This window comes from Mytilus galloprovincialis, chromosome 13, assembly GCF_965363235.1.
Source record: "Mytilus galloprovincialis chromosome 13, xbMytGall1.hap1.1, whole genome shotgun sequence".
Classification (NCBI taxonomy): Eukaryota; Metazoa; Mollusca; class Bivalvia; order Mytilida; family Mytilidae; genus Mytilus; species Mytilus galloprovincialis.
This window is the reverse complement of record NC_134850.1, coordinates 20,301,012-20,326,270: the sequence shown is the minus strand read 5'-3', so window position 1 is coordinate 20,326,270 and position 25,259 is coordinate 20,301,012. Positions and strand designations below refer to the sequence as shown.

Genomic DNA, 25,259 nt, shown 5'->3' with positions numbered 1-25,259 from the left:
TTACATGAATATTTTACACATACATTATACATACATGTATGATATTGGTTAACAAATATTATGATGAAATGTAATGTGTAATTTAATTAATTACTTTAGTAAAGTAATTGTAATTTAATTAATTACATTTCAAAAACTGTGTAATGTGTAATTAGTGTAATTGACCATTTTTGCAATGTAATGTGTAATTTAATTAATTACATTCCAATGTAATTGACCCCAAGTCTGGTATCGAACATAAAGTAAAAGGATCGGTTGAGCACAAACACATATAAATAGTTCCTAAAAAGATCATTTTACCTCAACAAATAATCTCCATGGAAATAAGATGTGCCAATGCTTAAATAACTGCATACCTAATATGATTGACCTACCACTGTTACCCACATTGTAGAAGCTGACTCTGCCGTCTTGGAAACAGCGTACTTATTTTTGCCTCGCTTTTTGACTACATCAAGCAATACAAAAGTAAGTTGAAAAGGGCTTTAAATCTCCCCATGAGTATGTTCATTTCAAACTTTGTCATATAGTTAATTTTTAATAGTAACTAGATTGGCTGATTCTTAATTATGAGCAATACATTGAATAACACACACATTTTCAGACACTACATCTTTTTATTACAACACATTAAGAAACCAAAATTCACTGAGGACCAATCAAAATTAACCATTAACAGATTTAGAGTCCCATCAGTAGCTTTTAAATGTTCAAAATCAAGTATTCCAGGAGCATCTGCAGAATTCAGTGATGCAATGTCGATCATAGGTCTTTTCTAACTTTTTGTTTTACATCAATGACATATCAGTTGGCTTAAATTCTACCATATGCCTATTTGCAGATGACATCCTCATATCTTGGAATACCCTACCTCTAAGATATTCTAGCTTCCCAGTCAAGGGACCATTGCCGACACATTATTGAAGCTGCCAGAGTGTCGAAACTACTCCTCAACTAATTTATACCATCTTACTTTTTATTTGTATAAACAGATTTCATTTTAATGGTGCATACTTTGAAATTGTTTAGCCTTTCAGCACGCTGGAAATTTTACACTCAAAATTGGTCTACTCCTTGACAGGAAGATAGACCTACATGGTACAAACACATATAAAGCATTTGTTATAAGGTTGTGGCACACTTGGGTTTTTCAAAGTAATCTCTACATCAGTTCCAACTTAAGAAACTGATATTGAAAGTATGGGAACTGTGATGAATACATTTTGTATGTTAAAAACATCTACGAAATCAGTTAAAATTTCTGGATAATTGATTCTCAATGGCTAAGATGAAGGAAGTGATTCTCCACTTTTTAAATCCCAATTTTTTTTTACTAGTCTGGCAGATATTCTGTATTACAAGTCTTGATTGGGAATCTTTCAACCATTATAATAAAATTGATTTAAATGGAATAAATATGATTGCTCTTGTTCTGTGCTATCTGAAATTATAAAATCAAACAACTTGACTTGTCCTTTGTCCCTTTTTTAAGTTTACAGAAAAAGAACACATTATATGTCTTAAAATCCTTCTACTTTTTAATGTCAGTATAGTCATAAATAAAATAAATAAAAATATAAGTCAATTTATACACGTCCTAGACTTCTAGAATCTTTAAAATCTCTCTCCTGTTTGATTTTATCGAGTTCATACATCATTGAGTAGGTAGAGTTAAGCAGATCTTCCGTTGCTTTCTTCAGTAACACAGATTCTTCACCAACTCCCGGAATGTTAGACTTCATACTGCTAGGTAGGGTCATGTCCATATAGGATTTGTACAAATCTGTGTTTTCTTTCGTTGGTTTTCTCACGCTTGACATATGTGATGTGTAAGGGAATGGGTAACTGGTCGCCATTCTTTCTGCATCAGCCAATGTCTAAAAATAGAATTGGAATATTAGAAAAACAGAATTTTAAGGAATCGTAAAGAAAAGATTAATGAAAACTAAACTATGAGCAGTTCCCTACACCATAAAAAGAAAAGTAAAATTCACACATATTGCCAAACTTACTATAATATATTTTCTCCTTGTCCTTATCTATATTACAATTATACACAAATTATTCCACAAAATAAACACAATTGGCATTCATTCTACATATAACACTTTAAAGAACATTTTAAAATTACATTTAATAGATACTATTAAAGGTCAGGCAAAACTTCATAATTATGTAAGGTCAATAAATCTTATTTACGTGTATGACAAAATATTAAAGATCATATAGGTAAATCTTGATTGTTGAAAGCATCAGGAACGTTCAAAATAAATGTAGGTCTGCAATCATTTTCTTTCTCATATTTTGGTTTGTATTTATCATCCTATAGGTTCATTGCAAACCCTTGTCAAAACCACAAAATTAAATATCCAGGAAAATATTTTTTTTTTCTTCAATCCAAGAAATTTGGTAACCATGGTAACCACAGAAACTATCCTTTTATAGTTAAGAGATTAATTTCAACTGCCTCCAAATACCTATTTTCAACAAAGCTGTCCAATCCACCCAAATTATAAACCTTTTTTTTGTATTTTTAATGAAAAACTTGAGATTTTAAAATTTAAAGCTTGACAACTTTGTTAGTAGCTACAAATTTCTGAAAGGTTAAATATTTCTTGATATATATTTTATATTTATGTGTTGGAAGGAAAACTTGTTAATTAAGCAATGGAAAAAACACAGCAAAAATCAAACAATTTTAACATATAAACAGTAATCTTGTAATTCATGCAATATATCTGTATATAAACTGAATTACGAGATATCAAACACTATTATCATATATAAATGAGTCATTCCAGAAATTTTTGTAGTGCAACAATTTCTTTCACTAACTTTAATATATCTTGTATTGTGAAAGTGCTTTAAGATTGTTATTTCTAAGAATCATGAAGATTATAATATGAGGATATATAATTTATCATTAAAGAATCAACCATCTTAAGCTGAAATCTTCGATATAGTATTAAAAAAATTGTGGGAATTCACTAAACTAACAACCAAATGTAAAATTGGATATAATCCCTTTTTAACAATTTCATAGCTTATAAATAAATATCTAGAATGTTAAATACATGCATGAAAGCTGTATTACTGTAATTTCTGGAATTACTCAAATTAAATAAATATGTTTAAAATGTGTATGCTTCACCTGGTTACAAGAGGAAATGATTTACATTAATTTACATTAATTTTTAGTGAAAATATTCCAACAACTAAAAGACTGTTTCATTCTCATGTACAATATGTAGGAAGGAAGCAATTATGCACATTTCTGTGCACTGAACAACAGTTCTATACCTGTGTGCTGCCCCAGAATGTACATTTGAATGAAAACTAAGTCTTATTAGTTAATTGAATTCAAAATTTGTTTCTTTTTTTCTTTTTTTTCTTTTATTAATTTGCTTAGGGCTATTCCAGAAAAAAAATGTATAGGGATTGGGGGGTTGGAAGGCACATTGTATTAATAATACATGGGTGATGGGTATCAGAGCATCTTTTCACTATAATGCACTATAATTCTCAATTACAATTGTCTGGGTGGCGGGTGCTGACAAAAACTGCCTTCCAACCCCCCCCCCCCCTACATTTTTTTCTGGAATAGCCCTTACTTAATATATGAAGATGTTGGGTAAATGTCAGTAACCTGACAACACCACCAGAGCTCCAGATAAGAATTCACAAATTGGGTTTTTTACCCACCATTTTCTTATATAATTGGGTGATAAAGTTTTTTGATTGCATTATCAATTCCAATTCACCCCTCATGTTAATATCAAATTGGGTTTTTCACCACCAAGCTCCTTAATGTATTGGGTTTTTTCATCAACACAATATTGAATATTTAGGCAATATCAACCCCAGATTTTTTTCCATCTTAAATATGTTTCTTTCTTTGTTTAGCTGTTTTATTTGGTTTAGGGTTAGGGTAAGGGTTATTCGCTAGCTGTTTTATTTGGTTTATTGACTGAGAAGCAATTGTAGGTTTAATTTGTGTTCCGTTTCAAACCTTCTGCCAGTTTTGTATTTTCTCATATAAACTGTAAAAAAACGGATATGTGTATTCACAGGCACTCGTCTTATACAGGTCTTTATATAATAAATTCTGAGACCAGTGCCTGTGTGTATTCATTAATTAACCGTAAAATGAAAAAAAAAATAGTATATAAACTCTAATTATACTTGAATGTTTTTGCTTTACTCCAATTTTCATAAAATTTGGGTTTAGTTGTCTTTTATTAGAACTTTTGGTTTCTGATGCTTTATCATGTCATAATTGATTTGGCCTTTCACTTTTTCCAACTGATTTCGTTTTTGAGGAAACCCTGCTTTTATTAGCAATGTTCTCGTTAAGGTACGCACACACGCCCGTGTGTTCGATGGACGCTTCCTAAAAACACTGGCTGAGTCTTGTTATCATCATAACTTTCCCTAAGCTTTTCAAAAGAAGCAGAAAACATGCTTATATTCAATATTTTACCGGACATTCACTTTTGTTTTAATTCAATGTATGTTATTATAAATCCCGAGCAATGCGAAAAAAATATGACTTCATGACACACGATAATTGGATAAACGCCGAGAAGATCGAACTGTTTTCAAAAACACGTGTACCTATTGAGCAACGGAAAACTGTAACAGGGACCCATTTCAGCTACTTGATGCAGGGATCTATTTTTAGAACGAAAGGAAATTTCCAATTATAAATATTATAAAAATAGTTTACGCGACGACTGTAAACAGATAAGGGTAAATAACGCAAATGGTAGCCAATAAAAGGGTTGAGAACTCATGGTTTTGGAATATAATTGGGTTTTCCTTTGAATTAATTGGGTTGTTGAACCCTGCAATGGGCAATTGCATTGGGTTTTTTATTATTTGTATTGCTTGATCACGCAAATACGCAGCTTATCTGGAGCTCTGACCACTTAAAAGATGTTTGTATGATGGATGACAAGTGATACACAATGAATATAATATATATAAACATAACTAGTTAACATTTTTAACTATTAATATTATTAAAAGGAAGCAAATCGTGTCAATGACCACCTTTATAACAGTTTGATGAAAATCATCTGAAACCTGAAAATAATTGGAATTGAAATATAAAATACTATATAAATGGAAGCCTATAAAATGCACTTTAATTACAAATTGCATGGTATATATATCATGCTTACACCAATAACAAAATTCATTTCTAAAACTAAAAAAAATAAAATTTAAATATAAAATTCACATGAAGATCAAAACAGATTGGAAGATTTTCTAAAACTAAAACTCAAATTCAGTTTGTTTGCCACTGACCTCTGTTTTGAAGAAATTTTCCTTGAGGAACATCAATAGTTCTCTACCCATTACTTCCAGCTTTCTGGTTTGAATTTTCCTTCGAGTTCTGTATTTTTGTTATTTTACTTTTTCCTATGTTAAACTCTTTGATTTCAAGCATTATTTGTAAATGCTTTTGTCTTGAATTCAAATAAAGTGATAAACATTTCATTGTTTTCTGCTGTCAGAAAAAAGCCAACATTCCTAGAACTTCACAACTACAGAAAATGAGTACTTCCGACCTGAGAAACAGGGAAAGTATGTCCACCTTTGAAATGTCATGTTTTTTTTTTAAAAACATAACCAGTCAAAAGTGTTCAACTGCAATCATCAGTCCTTAAGCTTTCATTTGATATCAAAATTATCAAAATATTCTATTTTGAAAGAAATATGTGTGCATAAGAATTAGTGGATTTACATCATGTACATCATGACCATTTAAATTGAAATCTTTAAGATTGGGGGTTTCATGGTAGTATTTTTTAAAAGAATTACTAAAAAAAAGTTTGCTAACTCGGTTACTCCTGGAAATAACTCAAACATTCTGATATCTGAATGTCTGATGTAATAAAATTCATACAACATATCGCAAATGCAGAATTCTGAATTGTAATTAGCAAAACGAGCAGCTCACTCAAAAATATCAACACTATAGTGTATAAATAATGAACATACCGTCTGAAGTTTAGATTTGACTCCTGTTGTTGCATCCTTTAAACCAACGTTTGAAGCAGCAGGTACCATTGAGGGGACGGAGCTCTCATATCCCATTACACAATGCTAGAAAAATATAAAAGGAAATTGCAGTGAAACCTGTTTAAACCGAACCTCTTCAGGACTTAAGATTGTGTTCAATTTTGTCAGGTTCACAACGCATACAATTTGATATGACAGAGCTTAAGGTTTATTCAGGTTTTTAGTGTATGCAGGATTCAGTTTAGCCAGGTTTCACTGTACTACTTTAACTTATATTCACGTGTGTTTGATGGCAAATATTTTTTATAGTTTAAAATCTTTATCATTATTTTATATTCATAACTGCAATTCTATTAAATTTTTATGGAAGTCTCTATATATCTAATGAATTCAAATCTGACATTTGTATGACCAGACTGACATTTGAAAATGCCATTTTTACAGAACAAACAAAAAAAGGTTATGTCAAGTCTACACGTACAGTGGAACTCGAATTTGAACAAAAATAACATATCATTTGGAAGCCAAAATATCTTCATGCCATTCATGACAGAATTTTTGAACCTCCATTGTCAGGTTCATATACTGTAAATTCAGAAATTATTGCAATGGTTTTTTTTTTGCCAAAAATGCGACAGGATTATAATTGCATTAATTTTTATATGAACTAAATACGATTTTTCTCAATACTGCAATTTTTTTTCTCGCATTTTAGTCTTAAATAACAAAATCACAATAATAAAATTGAGAATGGAAATGGGGAATGTGTCAAGGAGACAACAACCCGACCAAATAAAAAACAACAGCAGAGGGTCACCAACAGGTCTTCAATGTAGCGAGAAATTCCCACACCTGGAGGCGTCCTTCAGCTGGCCCCTAAATGAATGCCACAATAATTTCTGAATTTATAGCTAAGGTTTCATAGGATACAAATCTTTTTTATAAAATCACCTGTATGATTACTTTTATCAACATGATCAAATCATTACAAAATATAGCATTACCTTCGACAAAGCCATTGAATCAGAAGGTTCATACTGACTCCTCCTTTGTGGTTTGACACGGTGTGGTGACATCAAGGTTGACCTTGGTATACTAACCCTGTAATATAGCAGTCGATCGTTACTTAGGTTGCTTCCTCATGTTAATAATGATATATATAGAAAAATAAAATGGCATACAATGCAGAAAAATACATATTGTTTTTGCAAAAGTATCATATTCTCAGTAAAATATCCTAACACCAGGGCTGTTAACACATTTCAAATGGTACATGTTTATATATTTCTAATGTTCAAGTGTAAATATAAAACTGAGAATGGAAATGGGGAATGTGTCAAACATTTGTCAAAGCGACAACAACCCGACCATAGAGCAGACAACATTTGTTTTTAAAATATTTTCTAATACTATGTTTGTACATTATGAACATTACTAGTATTTTTTGAATCGTAATACTGCTGCATAAGATTACTTATTTTAAATATTTCCATATATATTACATATTTTGTGAAGGATGACATATTTGACTCAATTTATAAATGCACAACACAAAAACAATTTTTTTTTAAGGGAAACTCATTTAAATCAGTTTTTAGTCATGCCATTTTGCCATTTATATATAGCAACAATATTGGCTAAAAATAATGTTACTTAATATAAAAATTCGTAAGGGTTCCACGGAACCCAGTGTCTCGCCTACTTTTGCTGTTAATCGCAGACTCAACAAAAATGAGGAAAAACATCAATAAAAATTTCCCTCTCGATACTGTCTTTTGATTGAAAGAAGCTTCCAAGTTTGGTAAAAAATCCAGGATAGTTTATTAATCTAATAAATGTTTTCTAAACTTTAACTGCATACTGTATGTAATGTTAACTGGAAGAAAAACTAAGTCCATTTATAAGTAAAATACGGAAAAAGTGAATTTTTTTTTTACAAAATTTACTTCTGAATAATATCTTATGATCAGAAACAAGCTTTTGTCTAAGTTTGGTAGAAATCCAGGATAGTTTAAGAACATTATAAAAATTTTAAAAACTTAAACCACAAAGTGAATGTTTTGTTTCTGGCAAAAAAACTAAGTCCATTTATAAGTAAAATACGGAAAAGTGGAAATTTATTTTTGCAAAATTTTCTTCTTGATACTATCTTATGATCATAAACAAGCTTCTGTCCAAGTTTGGTACAAATCAAGGATAGTTTATGAAAGTTATTAAAATTTTAAAAACTTTAACCACAGAGTGAATGCACAGAGTGAATGTAATGTTTCCTCCGTAAAAACTAAGTCCATTTATAAGTAAAATTCGGAAAAGTGGAAATTTATTTTTACAAAATTTTCTTCTTGATACTATCTTATGATCATAAACAAGCTTCTGTCCAAGTTTGGTACAAATCAAGGATAGTTTATGAAAGTTATTAAAATTTTAAAAACTTTAACCACAGAGTGAATGTAATGTTTCCTCGCAGAAAAACTAAGTCCATTTATAAGTAAAATACAGAAAAAATTGAATTTTATTTTTACAAAATTTACTTCTGGATACTTTCTTATGATCATAAACAAGCTTCTGTCCACATGTGGTAGAAATTCAGCATAGTTTAAGAAAGTTATTAAAATTTCAAAAACTTTAACCACAGAGTGAATATTTGTGGACGCCGCCGACGACGACGGAATGTAGGATCGCTTAGTCTCGCTTTTTCGACTAAAGTCGAAGGCTCGACAAAAAACAAGAATGTGTCCATAGTTCATGGATGCCCCAATCACACTATTATTTTCTATGTTCAAACTTCAGTGGACCGTAAAATCCGGATCATATCATAATGAACATGTGTACTATACTAAGTTTCAAGTTGATTAGACTTCAATTTCATAAAAAACAACCTCGACCAAAAACTTTAACCTGAAGCTGAACAGATGGACAAACGAATGAACTGAAGCACAGACCAGAAAACATAATGCCCCTCTTCTATCGTAAGTGGGGCATTAAAATTGCATTCCCTGGGGTGACATAGTATTTTCTGGAACAGACTGCACAGTTACCTGACAAATCTGGGTTGTTCATATGTTGGTTTCTTTTTACTATGATGAGGATGTTCACCCTCAACCTGTTCATGGCCAGGAAACAAATGATCCTTGATTGGTTCTGTAAAAAGTCTATCATTCACTTGGTATGGCTTTACTTCTATAAAAATAAAGATGCACACTCATATTTTACAACATTTAAAGAGTATCTACATGTAGTACACAATGCAATTTAGAGCACCTGAGAACACCCCTTGCTTTTGGTGGGGTTTGTGTTGCTTATTCTTTAGTTTTTTATGTTGTGTCATGTGTACTATTGTTTGTCTGTTTGCCTTTTTCATTTTTTACCATGGCGTTGTCAGTTTATTTTCGATTTATGAGTTTGACTGTCCCTCTGGTATCTTTCGCCCCTCTTTATCAAGAATTTTATTAACAATGTCATAAAAAATTTCTATCCTGCTGCTATTATTTAGCTGTTTTCATACATTTTACAAAAAACAACTGCTTTAAATTATTCATTTCATTTTTCAAAATTGTGAATGGATATACATTATATGTGAATACACAATTCTATTTAATTCTGTACAAAGTTAAGCACAAATTCTTAATCACTATTTTTCTGCGGACTTCAAGTAAGCGTTTTTTGTGTGTGTATTGAAATGTAAATTATTTAATCTAAAATTACTTATATGCACTATTGAATATAAAGACAAATGTCTATGAAAATCAGACATACTTGTTTCTGCTAAAGCTTCATCTATAGGTGATGGTTCACGCTGTTTTAACTCAAACAATGATTCTGGAGATCTGAAAAAAATTAAGTTTTCTATTAATTTCATAAAATTATTTGCAGTCACATTATAAAAAAAATATAAGTATAAAGTGCATGCATGATGTTAATTTTGTCATGGAACTTTCTATAAAGCACCAAAGAGTCTGTTTTTGTTATTTAATGTGTGTTTTTTGTTTTTTAGTACCTGTGTTTTTTTAAGAGGAGGGGGTCAATTATCAGCAGTGTTTCAAGTTATATTTTCAGCATCAGTTAATTATAGTATAAATAAATCTACAAAATGAAATGTTACAATTTGCTAAATTATCATGATCCAATCAAAATGATCGAAACTCACTGATTGTAAAAATCATTGCAACATTCTTGTCTGTTGATTCGACGAAATTCTCTGAGTTCCTCAAAGTAGCCCTCTGAATGGTCCATAGCTTCCCTATCATTGTCCAACAATCCTGATATCCAGTCATAACCTAGCAGATGGCGGTCATGAAGTTGGCCAAAACTCTCTCTACTGATAGAACCATCTTTGGATGACAAAAAACTCACTTTGCTTAAATTCTAAAAATAAAAAAATTTATATATCTAAAATTTATATTAAGCATTTTTGTTAAGTGTTGAATTGAAACAATAGCACATCCATACATGACAGTCATGACAGTTCTTGTCCTTTCTTTTTTGATGTGTTTTGTCATTTGATTTTGCCATGTGATTATGGACTTTCCGATTAGATTTTCCTCTGAGATCAATACTTTTGTGATTTTACTTTTTAACATGGAATTGAAAATTGTTAATACTTGTATGCAATAAAATTTCTCTATATATTTATTGGCAACATGACAGGTTCCACATGTCACTGAATGTGGAGCAGGATCTGCTAACACTTCCTGAGCACCTGTGATTACTCCCTGTTTTTGGTTGGGTTTGTGTTGCTTAGTTTTTGTTCTACATTGTATTTAGTGTAATATCATGAATATCTGTCAGTTTATCATCGATTTATGAGTTTGACTATACCTTTGGTATCTTTCTCCCCTCTTTTATAAGTACTTAAAGTGTTATATGTACATAACTATATGCACATGTACATTTATGTTATGAACATTTAATTGAAATCAAATTTCTAAAAGAAAATGTTTATATCAACAACAAAGTCAACTGCATACAATTTTGAGTTCAGGAGTTCTATTAAAACTTATTATTAGCAGTTAAGATGAATCATTTTAACATCATTGTATGGTATCCTCCTGAACACCCATGAAGTCGATTACCTTAAGTCTTTAAAGACCTATTTTCTTTAAGGTTTTTTTTTTACCTTTTTCAGTTGTCCTGGTCCATTAGTTAATATTGATTTTGGTTTTTCAGCTTCCCTAGCAATAGCTGCCACTTTTCTATCATTTCCTGCATCTACCAGTCTACTTTTGTACCTCAACTTAACAGCACTCTCCTCATCTGATATAGCACCATCAAAGTTTTCCTTCCCTGTACCCAAAACTTCTTCCGGAGAAGCCTGAAGTTTAGATTGTAAATAAGCCAAGTCACTATCGTTAAATTTGGAATAGCTAAAGTTGAGTCTTGTTGGATCGTCCCTGTATAGTTCACTATCATTTAAATTAGAGTCCACTTTCACATTTTGGTCAATAATTTTCCGTCTTCTCGTCATAATGGGAGTCTCTGGCTTACTAGATGTTTCCCTATTTCTAATTGTTGCGGATTTGGGCTCAGCTGCTTGTACAAATGCTTTCAATGGAGTATCATCACTTTCATCTAAATCCCCATTCATTTCAGATGCATAGTTATTGTCTGTTGTACCAGAAACAAGACTTTTTCTATATAAAATACTCTTATTATTCATTTCAGCTTTATTATAAGTCTGGTCCATGTTTTTGTCATACTTTGTTTGACCATTGATAGATTCTTGAGAATTTTCCCTGCTGACTACTTTATATTTTGCCAACCTTTCCCTTGCTTTGGCACTCTGAATCAAGCTCTGTTTTAGAGCCGTTGTTGATGTTTCCAACTCACGACTATCATCCTCAGAACTTTTCGAATAATTATTCTGATTTTTCAAGGTTTTTTGTAATTTTCCTTGTCGAGCTTTTAATTTCTGTAACAATAGCTTGCTTTGAGCTTGCAGTTCTTGATCTATATCCATCCTATAAAAAAATAAAACAATGATTGATGGCTGCAAATTATGAACATCTAGTAACAAAAATTATGAACATCTAGTAGCAAAAATTATGAACATCTAGTAGCAAATGTCTACGTTATTGTTATTAATGCATTTTAATATGTTTTAAGAATAAAAACAAATGTGAGGCTCTACAGATCCTGTGTTGCTAACCTGGCTATATATATTTGTATCTTCAGACTTCAACATGGTAAACTTTGGCCCCTACCCAACATCATGAAGATTGTAGACTTAATTCATGATCAAACTTTTTTTTTAACTTGATAATTTTTCACTGCTTACTTTTTCCTTAATTCATCAAATTTGTTCTAAAAAATGCAAAAAATGGGGGAAAAAATCATTTAATGGCAATAACCCCTTAACTATACATGAAGAGTTGACTGAACATTCAGCCATCTTGACATATTGTAGGTCTTACTCAGACCATTTTTGCTTTTAAGTCAAAATTTCTATCTTTTATTGTTTTACATGTATCTCCAATAGACTAGACAAAGTGATGCCCCCATACTCCACTCTGAAGTAACTGTATTATAAAAAGTTAATGTAGGACTTTCTTATTGTGTCTTGGAGACACAATTGATGTCCCTGCAGATGGTAAGTGTTATTTTAAGATACATGTACATGAAACTATAACATATTTAACCGCTTATAGTCCAAAAATGTCAAAATTCCAACTATCTCCCAAAAGAGCAAATATTAATAAAAATCAACACCATGATCAAGTGCATACTTTCAATATATGTACAACATGTACAAACTGCCAGCAAAGTGAAAACTTCCTAGGATTCAAACTGTCATGACTGTAGGAAGAATTATATTTATGCAGAATATTTTGATTTTTATTTTTGGTGTTATATTATCAGGCTACTTTTAAGCTCCGCTTTTGGGCTATTTCGTGGCGGCCAGTTTTTATTGGTGGAGGAAGCTGAAGTGCCAGGTGAAAACCACTGACCTTCGATAGGAAAACTGACAATCCTAGTCAATTAAGATTAGAATTGAGTGCTTCCACACAAGCGTGCTTAAACTCACAACCTCAGTGTTGACTGGCTAGTGATTACAGTAGTACCTACTTAGACCACTCAGCCACCACTTGAGGCCCTTATGCAGAATAACAATATACCCATAATGGGACGGACGGACAGGGGTAAAACAATATGCCCAAAACTTTCAATAGCAGAGGCATAAAAATTGACAGATAATTTCAACCAGGTTTACTTATTTGTAGATCTAATTGTCTTGTTGATATTTATAACATTTAACACACGTTTAAAGTTTCTCACTACATCCATGACATCAGTACATACACTACATGTACATACATGTACATTGTATATGTATGTACATGTATTACATATTACATGAAAATAGTCAAAACCAAATGGTAAAATTTGTCACTAAACAAGATTAAGGGCAATAACTCCAAATAAAAGTTATGTACAATGTAGATCTAATTGTGCTGATCATCCTTTACAGTTCTCAGTGTCCATGACATGTCAGATTTTCTTTATCAGATTATAGACTTTCGTCAAAGTGCTCTTTTTAACCAACATGACCAATCAGAAATGATAATTGCAGGGTTTTCCCTGGATAAATTTTCTTTTTTCGCCACCTTTTTCTCCAAAACAACAGTTGTATTTGTTTAAACTTCCAACTTTTACTCAACTTACATCATTTTGTACATAAAGCATTTTTTCTTAATATATTTTCTGTCTTACCAAAAAAAAAAACCCAACCAGATTGCCACATTCATAATATTGTGATAATTGTCAATTATAAATCTTAACAACTTTTTTGAAATTACATAGTAATAAATTAATAATCCCTTATAACAAATATACAATACAATGTACATGTATACTTTGAAGAAGCAGTGTTTTCCCTAGACTATTCATGCATTGCGGTACTATATAGCTACTAGGCATAAAATTTGGCCGCAATGCGATTAACAATGTCGTAACGCATCTCCCTTTGTGTCAAAAATTTATTATCATCATGATCATATTTTGACTGTGAAGTGACAAGTGACAAATTAAAACCTGGTAGAGCCATTAAAAATTCTACTGGCCCTTGAAAATAAGTTTTGGAATCCAGGCTGGCCCCTGAAGAAAATGTTAAGCATGTTAAGTACTGTTCCTGACACATTTTATTACACATTTATGTGTAGTTTTTAAACTGACATGCACATTTCATATCACTGATGTACATGTATTAACAAAAATTCTAGAATATAAATACATTGTAGATCATGAATTCATCATGATCATTTTTGACATCAGCCTGGTAACACAGGGTTCATTTTCTATCAGTGTGCCGTATACTTCCTGTCCAGTTAAAGGATAAATGCTAAGATCAGAAATTTTTCTTACTTTTGATATTTTTTTTTACATATATATACAACAATAGTTTACTTTTCCGCACCATCATTAAAAGAAAAAGTTGAAACGTTAGTGACTTGGTTAAAATTTTACAGTGATCATGGGGATTTGTCCTTTTTGTGATTTGTTAGAGCCTCAGAGTTCTCAAATATTTATCGTTAACCGTTTTAAAAAAGATAATTTAAGATTTTAGTAAGATCTGTAGCTCATCATGCTCATAGCCATTGTAAAATTAATTTTTTTCTTTAAAATTGTGGACAAAACTGCTCTTTCAAAATTTCCATATGGATGCTTCCATGGGAGAAATCCCCAACAAATAGTGACAGTTGGCAGGTATATATATGTTGATGTCATTAGGCAAGAATTTTTACTGTTGTTTGTCATGAATCTATCTACACCCCCCCCCCCCCCCCCCAAATAGTCCGAGATTACTCTGACGTCCAACAGCTGTTTTGCCAGACAAGCTGGGGACGTGGGACGTTAGAGCTCGTCCCATATAAAATCAAAGCACCAAAGGGTGCTATAGACAGTTAATCAAAAACCCAAAGGCAAACTTGGCCACGTTCAGATGAATAGTGTAAAGAATTAGTCAAAATATCTATCTCAGGCATTGTTCTCAGCTATTTCTAAAGTATCAAATAATGCTTGTACAGTAATGTAAGTTATGCAATCCTACCACTTTCAAACGTTATTTCCAATTTATATTTATAAAGATTCAATGTCTGAGATTATACACATGCACTGTCCTATGTTAGGGGAGAGTTTTGTGCCAGTTAAGATGTTTAAGCTGCCACATTCTGTATGTACCTGTCCATAGTGAGGACCCACTAATGCGGTGATTGTTGCTGTATATCATATTTATTTTTCATAATTGTTTTGTACATTTTTTAAAATTTGTACTTCTGATTTTAGTATGATGTCCAAGTTATTGTAAATGCTCTTTTGTTCCGACGTTGGAAAGTTCCAGGCGGAAATAACTAACTAGCCGAAAAGTTCTCCAGAACTTATTAACTACATTGTAGTTACTTTGTTCTTCCACTGGTTTAAAAGTTCCACCTGAACAAGTGACTAGTTGAAATAGTTTACATTTTTGTTATCATCATGATCATGGTTATTGTGTTAAGGGGCCAGCAAAAGCAATCCTTTGGGTGTAGGAGTTTCTCCCTGCATTAAAGATCCATTGTTAACCTTCGACTGTTGTCTGCTCTAAGATCTGGTTATTGTCTCTATTACACATGTTACACATTCCCCATTCTCACTCTCGATTTATTTTACGTCTCAAATTATAACTGAATTAAAATATGTTGATTACGGTTTAACTGTCCTCCATTACTAATATCATAATAAAAAAACGTTTATTTAAACTTTCAATTACTGTAATAGTAAGAATTAAGAAAAACTTGTTTGTAACTTCAACTTGTTGAAAACATATTAAACGTTTCTCGAGTCTTGTTAGTCAACTCGTTACCTTTTTATCGTATCATGCGATTTCTTTTCTTATTATTTTCATGGGAAATCGTTTACCAGCATAAAGTTGCTGAAGGAACCGCATAGAATTGATTCAATAACACTTAACGAGTGTTTAAATGTGAAAAATTATAAAAAGAAACATATAAAAAAGTCGTATTTTTCTGTACCGGAAATCGAAAAGTCCTTGTAAATTTATCAAAAACAATTATGGTGTGGTACGCGTCACAGATTCGGACTTAATATTTTACAAAATATGCGACTTTGAAGTTAAATAATGCCTTCATTTAGAAAACAGTTGTTAAAGTTTACATCACAATATTTATTGAACCACATCGAGCTTAATCAAAGCATGTGTAGCATTATGTTACATTGTGTAACACCAAAGCGAAACAATCTTAAAATGACCTTGACATCGACCAATCAGAAAACTACAATAACAATAACTTAATTTGACAAGCATGAAGGTCATTTGCTAGAAATCGGAATAATATTAACAAGAAAACAAATAAGCATACATTAAAGATTACTGAATAAAGATGATTTAAATAATCTCAATCAGACAAAAAAAAAACACGACTAAAATGATTAATAATAAAGTACCTATGTATCATCAGAATTCTCCCAATTTAAAAGGTACGTAAATTTCGTCTTCTATGTAATTTGAAATTGCCGCCAACTTATATCAGCTTATTAATAGACTACTGACGTATGTAATACGTATCGATGACAAACAATATTCCTACAGATTTTCAGCGATCAAATATTTCATACAATTGTTCTTTGACATCTTAGCCCACAGCACAGGGGGTAATAAACTATAGAAGGATTTCTATCGAGCACTACTTCCTATGTGCAACTTCAAAACTTTTAGGAAAATCGACAACCATTTAACGTTTTTATGGTAATATTTTTTTATATTCCATAATAAAAAGTATGAAAAAAGTGCCCAATTAGTTATAAATAACATGATACATTGATAGCAGGGATGATTCCACTATATAGTTTAGGGCCGCTTAGCGGCCCTTAAATCTGCCAGCGGCCCCAAAAAAATGTTTGTGAACATAAATTCCCAATTCAGGAAAATAAAATAAAAATCGGTATTTCCGGAAAAGTTTCAGTCACTGATTACGGCAACTATAATTTTTCATAGTTTGTCTTCAAAACGTAGTAAAATCCGGATAAGAATACTGACTACGATCGCATTTTATTAACAACGATTTAATTATGTCAACGTGAGGTAAACAATTTTAGCAGCCGGATTCAATTGAATAAAATTTTATGGGAGTATTTGAATTCGCAAATGTAGATCGCTCAGCAGGTTGATCAAAAACATGCTTTTTGTCAAAATTGGTGTCAAAGCAGACCTCGGCAAAGAACAAATTCAAATTTTGATATAACATTGATAAATAAATTTTAAGGGGCGCCAATCTTATAAAAGCAGATCGCCCAGCAGAGCCGGTTGTGTAACTTGATTAAAACTTGTTTTGTAAAAGAAATTACTTTATATTTTGCTCTATTTCCTCAAAAGACAACAGTTTGAGCGTTTTTGAAAATAATGTTGATAATGGACCATTCATGAAATGAGGTCCCCCCCTCCCCTGAAATACGATGTCATCATTATGGAACTGTTTCAAAAGATATAAAAATGATCCAAATAATTTTAAAGTTCACTGGTGCCTGGTGCAATTGCTGTAAATATCTTATCAATTAAGTATATAACCTTTTGTAATTGCTTTTCTGAATTCGACAATTGGCCAGTTCAATTTGAAATCCATTTGAATCAAGGTAAGTTTATAAAGATGATCTGTTGAAAAAATACCGAATGGATGATTTTTTTCAGTGGTTGATAAGGCAAGCCGTTTTGTTATTTAATCTAACTTCAAGATATCTCATACACTTTATAAGATATCTTATATAATAGTTTGTAAGATATCTTATAAAGTTCATAAGATATCTTACATAGTTCATGAGATATGTTATAAAATTTATGAGATATCTTTTAGAGTTTATAAATCTCATATATTTTTTCTTTATCCAGTCAGGGGTACTACTTGTACAAGTGTATTTTACAGGGGTTTCATTATCTTTCATGTTGACTGGTACTTTCCACGTTTCTAGGTGGTACTTTTCAATTTATTCCATAAATATCTTATATACAAATTCCTACATTTAGGCGGTACTTGTCAATAGCATAGGAGGGTAAAAGTACCGGGTACCGCCTCTTAATGAATGGCCTGATTTTATTTACTTGAAGAAGTAAAAATAAATATACACATATAAGTGAATAAATAATGTTTGAATAATCTCCCCTTAATTTTCTAAAAAATTTACTTGTATAAGTAAATTTTTCTTACAATCCCACAAAAATCCTCAAGTTTTGAGATGTAAAATCATGCCTTTAATGATTTTTCCCAGGTTTGCTCAAATTTTTCCATTAAAGTTCAATGTTTCATCTCATTAATTCATCAAAGAAACTGATTGAGCAAAGATCTTGTATATTTGCGCAAGGCAATCAAAAATTGCTCCTTTGGGGCTTGTAAATGAGCAGTGTTATGAAGATAACAGACAAATGGGATTTTCATTGTCCATGAAATTACACTTAAATGATTAGTAAAGACATCTGTAAAGGGTACACAACTTAAAATTCTATTAGAGCAAAGAAATCTTAAGAATTCAAGAAAAGAAGGATGATTTTTTTACTTATACAAGTAAAAAATTCTGAATGCCTAAGGGACATAACTAAGCCAATTTTTTTTTTACCTATACAAGTAAATAAAATTCACTTGTATAAGTATCCTACAAATTTACTTATATGTGTATATTTTTTTTTACTTCTTCAAGTAAACAAAATACACTTGTACAAGTAGTACCCCTGACTGTTATCAGATATCTTATAAATTGTATAAGATATCTTATAAACAATATGATATATCTTATAAACTATATATAAGATATATCTTATATACTATATATAAGATATCGTATATATAAAGTATATTTATAAGATATCTTATAAAAAAGATTATTTAAGATATCTTATTTCTCTAATTCTTCATCAATTTATCCATTTCTGTACCCATTGTATAAAAAACATTTAATCAACGTGTGGTTCGTTTGATCTCAGTACTTCATTGGTTAAAATCCGATTATGACGTCAAATGTTCTTGCTTTCCTCTGAATTTCCTATTGTGACGGCATGAAAAAAGGTGACCATGCCAGATGACGTCACATAGAAAGAACTCATCTTTTTGCAGATCATTCAAAAAGAAGGAATAAGTTTGCCTGCATAATGTTAGAAAATCATTAGAGAAACAGATTCCACCACCAAATCTCGTGTAATACGATATTTATTCACTCTCGACAGTTAAATTTCATAAGATATCTTATTAAATATATAAGATACCTCATATAATATACAAATATAGCCGTTGTATGAGGTCGATACAAGGATATATTGACCTGAAAGAAGTATATTGACTGAGGACGAAGTCCGAGGTCGATATACTTCTTTGGGTCGATATATCCTGTATTGACCTCACACAAAGGCTATATTTGTTATATTATTAATTTCTGACCATATTTGTATCAAAATCGTCATTTAGGTTTGTTGGAATTTTATAGATATTACATTGTCTCCTTGACAATAACAACATATTAGTTGTTATTTCATTTACGTTTTTTTTTGACATCTTATGTATTTGAAGATTTTTTTCGTCAAAAATCGATCACAGATATCATGTGTTTCAAAACGTTAAACAATATCCTGAAATTCATAACATGACGTCACAAAGTATATTGGTTTTTAGATATTCTAAAAATAACCGTGCAATATGCTTTTTGCAGGTCAATATGCGTTTTGCTATCCGCCGTTTTCTCTCTACCTTGGAAAATATAGTTTAACATGTGATTATCCCTAAACGAATCAAATTTGTTAAAATATACGAATTAATAATATTATAAGATATCTCATATAATATATAAGATAGCTTTAAAAAAATAAATTATATAAGATATCTCATATATTAAATGAGATATCTTATAAAAATATATGTTATATAAGATATCTTATATATTATGAGATAATTTGAGATAATTTGAAATTTGAATAAATAGCTAAACTGCTTAAGTGTCATAGGTTTATGTTAGCTTGTATATATGCCTTGTTTACCAAAGTTAAGATGATAGTGCATTATGTGCAATGGTATTCATGTATTACAACTTTCCTGGTCTGAATCCAATAACTTCTTCAATCAGTGTACAGGTGAAACTTAATATACATTTTCCCTTTTTACAGGTCAGGAAAATGATATTATTTCGTTTTAGATTGTATGCATAAAAAATTCCCAATTGGGATAAAAAATTCCCAATTTGATGTTCAAGGGACCCATTTGAAAACACCTGGAATCATCCCTGGATAGCCAGCGATAATAAAAGTGGCACATATTTCAGCATTTATTGGGTAGAACATAAATCTAGGGTGCTCGCATAAAGCAGCTTAACTGCTTAAAAATGGGTATTTGCCCACCCAAAATAGATGCGCTGCTTCGTCACTTCTCGTGCCAACTGACGGCATTGGAATTATATAAATCGGACATCAATCTGTTCATTTTTCATTTATCTCTTCATTTATGTAAGTTTCACCTACCTGCCAACCTTTATTTTCTCATAGTTTCAATAGTTAGACAGTTTTTACAGTGACACATCGATTTCTGCATTTTGAGTTTCATTTTCAAAGATTATCACGTGACCACGAGAAAACAGTGATGATTTATGCAAATGACCATACTCTAACATATCATCCATTTACGATGCAAGTTAGCTAAATGTCCGAGAGCTTCCGATTGTTAACATGGTTGGAACTAAATGCTTAATACCAATCTCCTGTAAAGGAGGTGAAAAATCAGGGTTGACTACTAAATGTTAAACATCTATCTCCTATAAAGGAGGTGAAAAAATAATAAATATTTGCATATATATATATACATTGTATGAGTCTCGAGACCACGAACTCTCTTGTAACTTGATGTCCATTTGAACATGTTTGAAAGTGACAGTCAAAATGCAGAAATCGATGGGTCTCTGTCATTCTGTGAAAACTGTTAAAATATGAGAAAATAAAGGTTGGCAGGTAGGTTGATCTTACATAAATGAAAAGATACAGTACGGGTAGGGACTTATTTTTATGGATGTCTTAATCCGTCTAGTCGGATATGAATAATCCGACATTTTTATGGTAGGTGGTATGGTCATTAATCAACAGATCCAGGTGTGAATGGTCCTTTCATCTTAATCCGTGTTGCTAGAATTACGGTTCACTGATTTCAGAATCAGGTTACCTGTAATTTTAATCTCTCAGTCACTTTATTGATTATATTAGTTCTACATCGTATTTGACATAAAATGTTTTTACAGGTGAAGTACTGGAGAAAACGTTGTTTTAATAAAAATAGCCCATTTTTGTTAATTATGGTTTTCATATTTCAACTGCTATTTATTTTCTTTGTTCCTAAAAATTATTTTTATTTTATGTTCCTTTTCGTTTGTTTTTTTTTGTATCTTTTTCTTATTTGTTTGCATAAATTTTTTAAACATATATATTTTTACATGTATTCTATTTCTTGAAGCTTACGGTTATTTTTGTTTTACTGATTTATTTTCCATGTAAATCCATTGATTAGCAGAATGCTGTCTCAAGTGCTGCTGCATACGTTTTAGTTTGACGCGGTCACATGCAAAATATTTCTATAATTTGTATTTAATATTCAGTCTGTGTTGGGTCAGTTCCGAGATAAAAACAATTACAGTGAGCAATACTTGTATATTATTTATAGTAGCTTGATGATTCTTTGTAGTTTTTACTTTTTACTGTAAACAAATATTGTCCGAAAATTAGGAGATGTATAATTAAATAGAACACAAATAATAACACTAGAAGAAAATATTGATTCTTCCCGGGCATAAGTTTATTTTAAGATTTCCGTGTTTGTTCATTATGCTAAATTAATATAATTGATCTGCATTTGGGGGTAGGGGGTAAAAGGGGTCTGGATCTCGAAATCCCAGGCTTAAAACACGAAGTCCCAAGGTCCCGAATTTAAATAAATTTAAATCCCGACATCGCGAAAAAGAATTCCCAGATCCCGAAAGGGTTTATCCCGAAATCCTGAACTTAATTGTATAATATTAATTTACGCACAATCCATGTAAAAAGGGAAACTTGTATGTTATATTTTTTATAGCAATCTAAAAGAAAAAATTGCCGTGAAAAGACAATTCCATGATACACATATCAGTGATCAACATCGTGTGCACGTGGTTGAACTTTAACTTGACTCCACTCACAATAATATTGAATGCTAATAAAAGATATTATAGAACGATTTTGTCCACTGCACGAGATTTTTATATGGCGGGAAATGTCGTAACAGTAAACACAGGTGACCTTACAGAACGACCGTGGGAAAATTCATTCATGATTAAATTTGATGTGGAATAATTGACAGTATTGTGCTTTAGTTTTGAGGCTCTTGATCGATTTACCAGAATAGAAATAATCAAAACAAGATTTAGTCTTCTTTAACTATTTTTTGTTTTATTTTTATCAGTCATTTACCGGATTCCCATTTAAATATTAATCTATTTGGAGACCTCCTTTAAACTTCGGAAATAATACAACATCGATTTAAAAAAAATCATACTGACTGCGCGAGCTTAAGAATGACTAGAAGTACGACGAAAAAGTAAAGACAGCTGATCACGACTAGTACGACTAGCCTTCAACCCCTTTGGGGTATAAATGTGCATTTATCAGTCAGGGGACTTACTGAAATAAGTGATTTTTAAATCACTTATTTGAGTAGCAAATTTGAGGTTTTGTCACAAATTGGGATTTTGTAGCTTTTTCAAAATTTTAAACACATAGGTTTAAATAACATCTTTTAATTAGTAAAATTAAAAAATATGAACTTTTTGCTTCTTTTAAGTAGCAAGGTTTATGCCTTTGATGCTATCATTTACCTGAAAATTCTATTTTAGGTGAAAAAATAATATAATAATGGCTTTACATAATGAACTGATACTTTCTTAAAAGATTTTTCACAGCAGTGGGAGTATTTTTCCTGTGAAGTTCAAGGTTTCATCTTTCAGATTAAGTAATAAAATTCTACTGTTCGCGATAAAAATTTCACTGTTTGGGGGTGTTGAAATTAGTGGGGGTTATTAAAAGAATGATACTTAAAGAAGTGATTTTTGGATAGGAAATTGAGGTCTGATACTTAAACAAGTGATTTTCATGTCATTATCCTAGATTCAGTACAAGGTCATCACCTGAAATGACCTGGTCATCCTAGACAACACAGATGTTGGTTCTGATAAGTTTAGAAACATAATTAGTCCCTGGATCATTAGTATTCTATATTTAAAGCTACACTAATATTAAATCACTTCTTCTAGTGATTAATTTGTACTACTTAAATAGGTGATCATTAAAGAAAGACAACTCTAACTTCCAACCTTTATGAAAATAATGTTACTTGAATCAGTGATTTAGAGAATCACTTGTTTAAGTAAGTCCCCTGACTGTTATTCAATAAACTATATAAGGTTAAACTTTGATTTTCGTGTATCGATTTGATACAATTTGTAAAATATATTTATAACACCGGCGATTTTCATAAAAAATTTCAGACATAAAAATAGAAAGGCATTATCTCGAGTGTCAACAATTTAAAAATTTTTTTTTAATAAAATAGGAATCGAAATATGATCTCGGCGTTATAAATATTGTATTAAAAGATACCAATTGTTTGACTTTCAAAGAGATTAACGGGAAATATGTCAAAATAGAAAGCACGAGTGATCTGTCTGACCAAAATTTTTCACTTGCGAGAAATGATTGACAGGTGTGAATAGATGTAGAGGCTCCGACGGGGAAAGTTGTATCAAAAGGAAAATAACTTAATTCACAATGCCTATACATATTTTATAAATACGATATGCTGGCCTTATACTTAAAATTGAGTTTCTAATAATAACATATAAAGGAACAGGACGTTAAAAGGGGGAAATAATATAACTATCAAGAAAACTCGTATAATTTACGGGATTGAAGTCTCAACAATTTAAACTTCTATTGAAAACAGTCTTGGTTGTTGTTAGGCTTATTATTTTGAATTAGATGAAATATTTACGGTTTACAAATACAAATACAAAATAGTTTATTGGCACAAAACTATTGAAATAATTGGCAACAATATATTGTTAAAAATCGTCTTTATTTCATTTTCAAATTATAAAAAAATTAAAATTATATCTAATCTTAATTTTCATTCTTATATTTAATTTTAATTTTAATTCTTATATTTAATTTTAATTTTAATTCTTTCTCTTTGAATACAAAACAATATTTTACATTTATCTATCCTCCATAAATACTAATATATCTGTACAGGTAAAATTTAATTCTAATCAAGCTGGTACAGATTGATTTACGACCTTCCACTTGGATATTGCACAGCAGGTGTTTATTACACTGGGACAACTGTCCGACCAGTCTGACATCTAGACGGATTAAGACATCCATAAAAATAAGTCCCTACCCGTACTGTAAATGAAAAATGAACAGATTGATGCCCGATTTATATAATTCCAAGGCCGTCAGTCGGCACGAGAAGCGACGAAGCAGAGCATCTATTTTGGATGGGCAAATATCCAGTTTTTTATATGGGACGAGCTCTGACGTCCCACGGCCCCAGTTTGTCTGGCAAAACAGCTGTTGGACGTCAGAGTAATCTCAGACTACCCCCCCCCCCCAAACTACCATTGTTCAAGACATGTTAGATGAAATTAAGTATCAATACATTTAAATAAAATTATTGAGACAAGTAAGATAATGAGAATAAATTACACCTTTTTTCAAAATCCTTCCAAATAATTAAGAAGAATAAATCTGGCTGACTAAGGGAGATAATTCAACACAATAATATAAACGTTGAAGATACCAGAATATAACTTTATTATGTTTATTGTTTATAAATATAAAAATAACATCTGATAAACTAGTGGAAATACTATTTGCGTCTGTAATGCTTTTTTTATTCACCCTCAGCAGACGTCGGGATCATCTGGACGAAAAAATAGCAAGTTTGTGCATGTTATTTTGCTTCGATAAAACTTAGCGTACGTGGTTACCTGGTTGTTTCTTTCGGATGAAACTGTCTATCCAGTTGAGAATTTCTTAAATAGTACTATATTTAGTTTGTTATCCTATCTATTGATATTGTTTGGCAAATAAGAAGACAGTTTGATGTAAATGATAAAGGTTCTCCACATTTAACCTCTGTTTTCGAAATTGTCCACCATTTTGGCCGCCGTACAATTTCCTATTTTTGATTGGT

The 25,259-nt window shown here is 31.2% G+C and overlaps 1 protein-coding gene across 2 annotated transcripts; it reads right to left on the bottom strand.

Annotated features, from left to right (window-relative positions):
• Positions 1–1,511: 1,511 nt before the first annotated feature.
• Positions 1,512–25,259, bottom strand: LOC143057450 (uncharacterized). Of its 2 annotated transcripts, XM_076230756.1 has the most exons (9): positions 25,054–25,259; positions 11,144–11,984; positions 10,175–10,392; positions 9,784–9,854; positions 9,066–9,207; positions 7,032–7,128; positions 6,007–6,111; positions 5,053–5,085; positions 1,512–1,877 (listed from the first exon to the last, which is right to left on the bottom strand). In XM_076230756.1, the coding sequence occupies exons 2-9, from the start codon at positions 11,981–11,983 to the stop codon at positions 1,587–1,589; spliced, it is 1,797 nt and encodes a 598-aa protein (XP_076086871.1). In that variant the 5' UTR covers position 11,984; positions 25,054–25,259; the 3' UTR covers positions 1,512–1,586. The 2 variants fall into 2 exon arrangements, with proteins under 2 accessions (XP_076086871.1, XP_076086873.1); XM_076230758.1 differs by lacking the exon at positions 5,053–5,085.

What these genes read in the sequence shown, in the direction of transcription:
- LOC143057450 (XM_076230756.1), bottom strand. Translation starts at nt 11,983, where the DNA reads ATGGATATAGATCAAGAACTGCAAGCTCAAAGCAAGCTATTGTTACAG. An exon ending in GAACAACCCAGATTTGTCAG is followed by an intron (nt 7,129 to 9,065) that starts GTAACTGTGCAG and finishes GCTATATTACAG; the next exon opens with GGTTAGTATACCAAGGTCAA. An exon ending in TTCATCAAACTGTTATAAAG is followed by an intron (nt 1,878 to 5,052) that starts GTGGTCATTGAC and finishes TTCTATTTTTAG; the next exon opens with ACATTGGCTGATGCAGAAAG.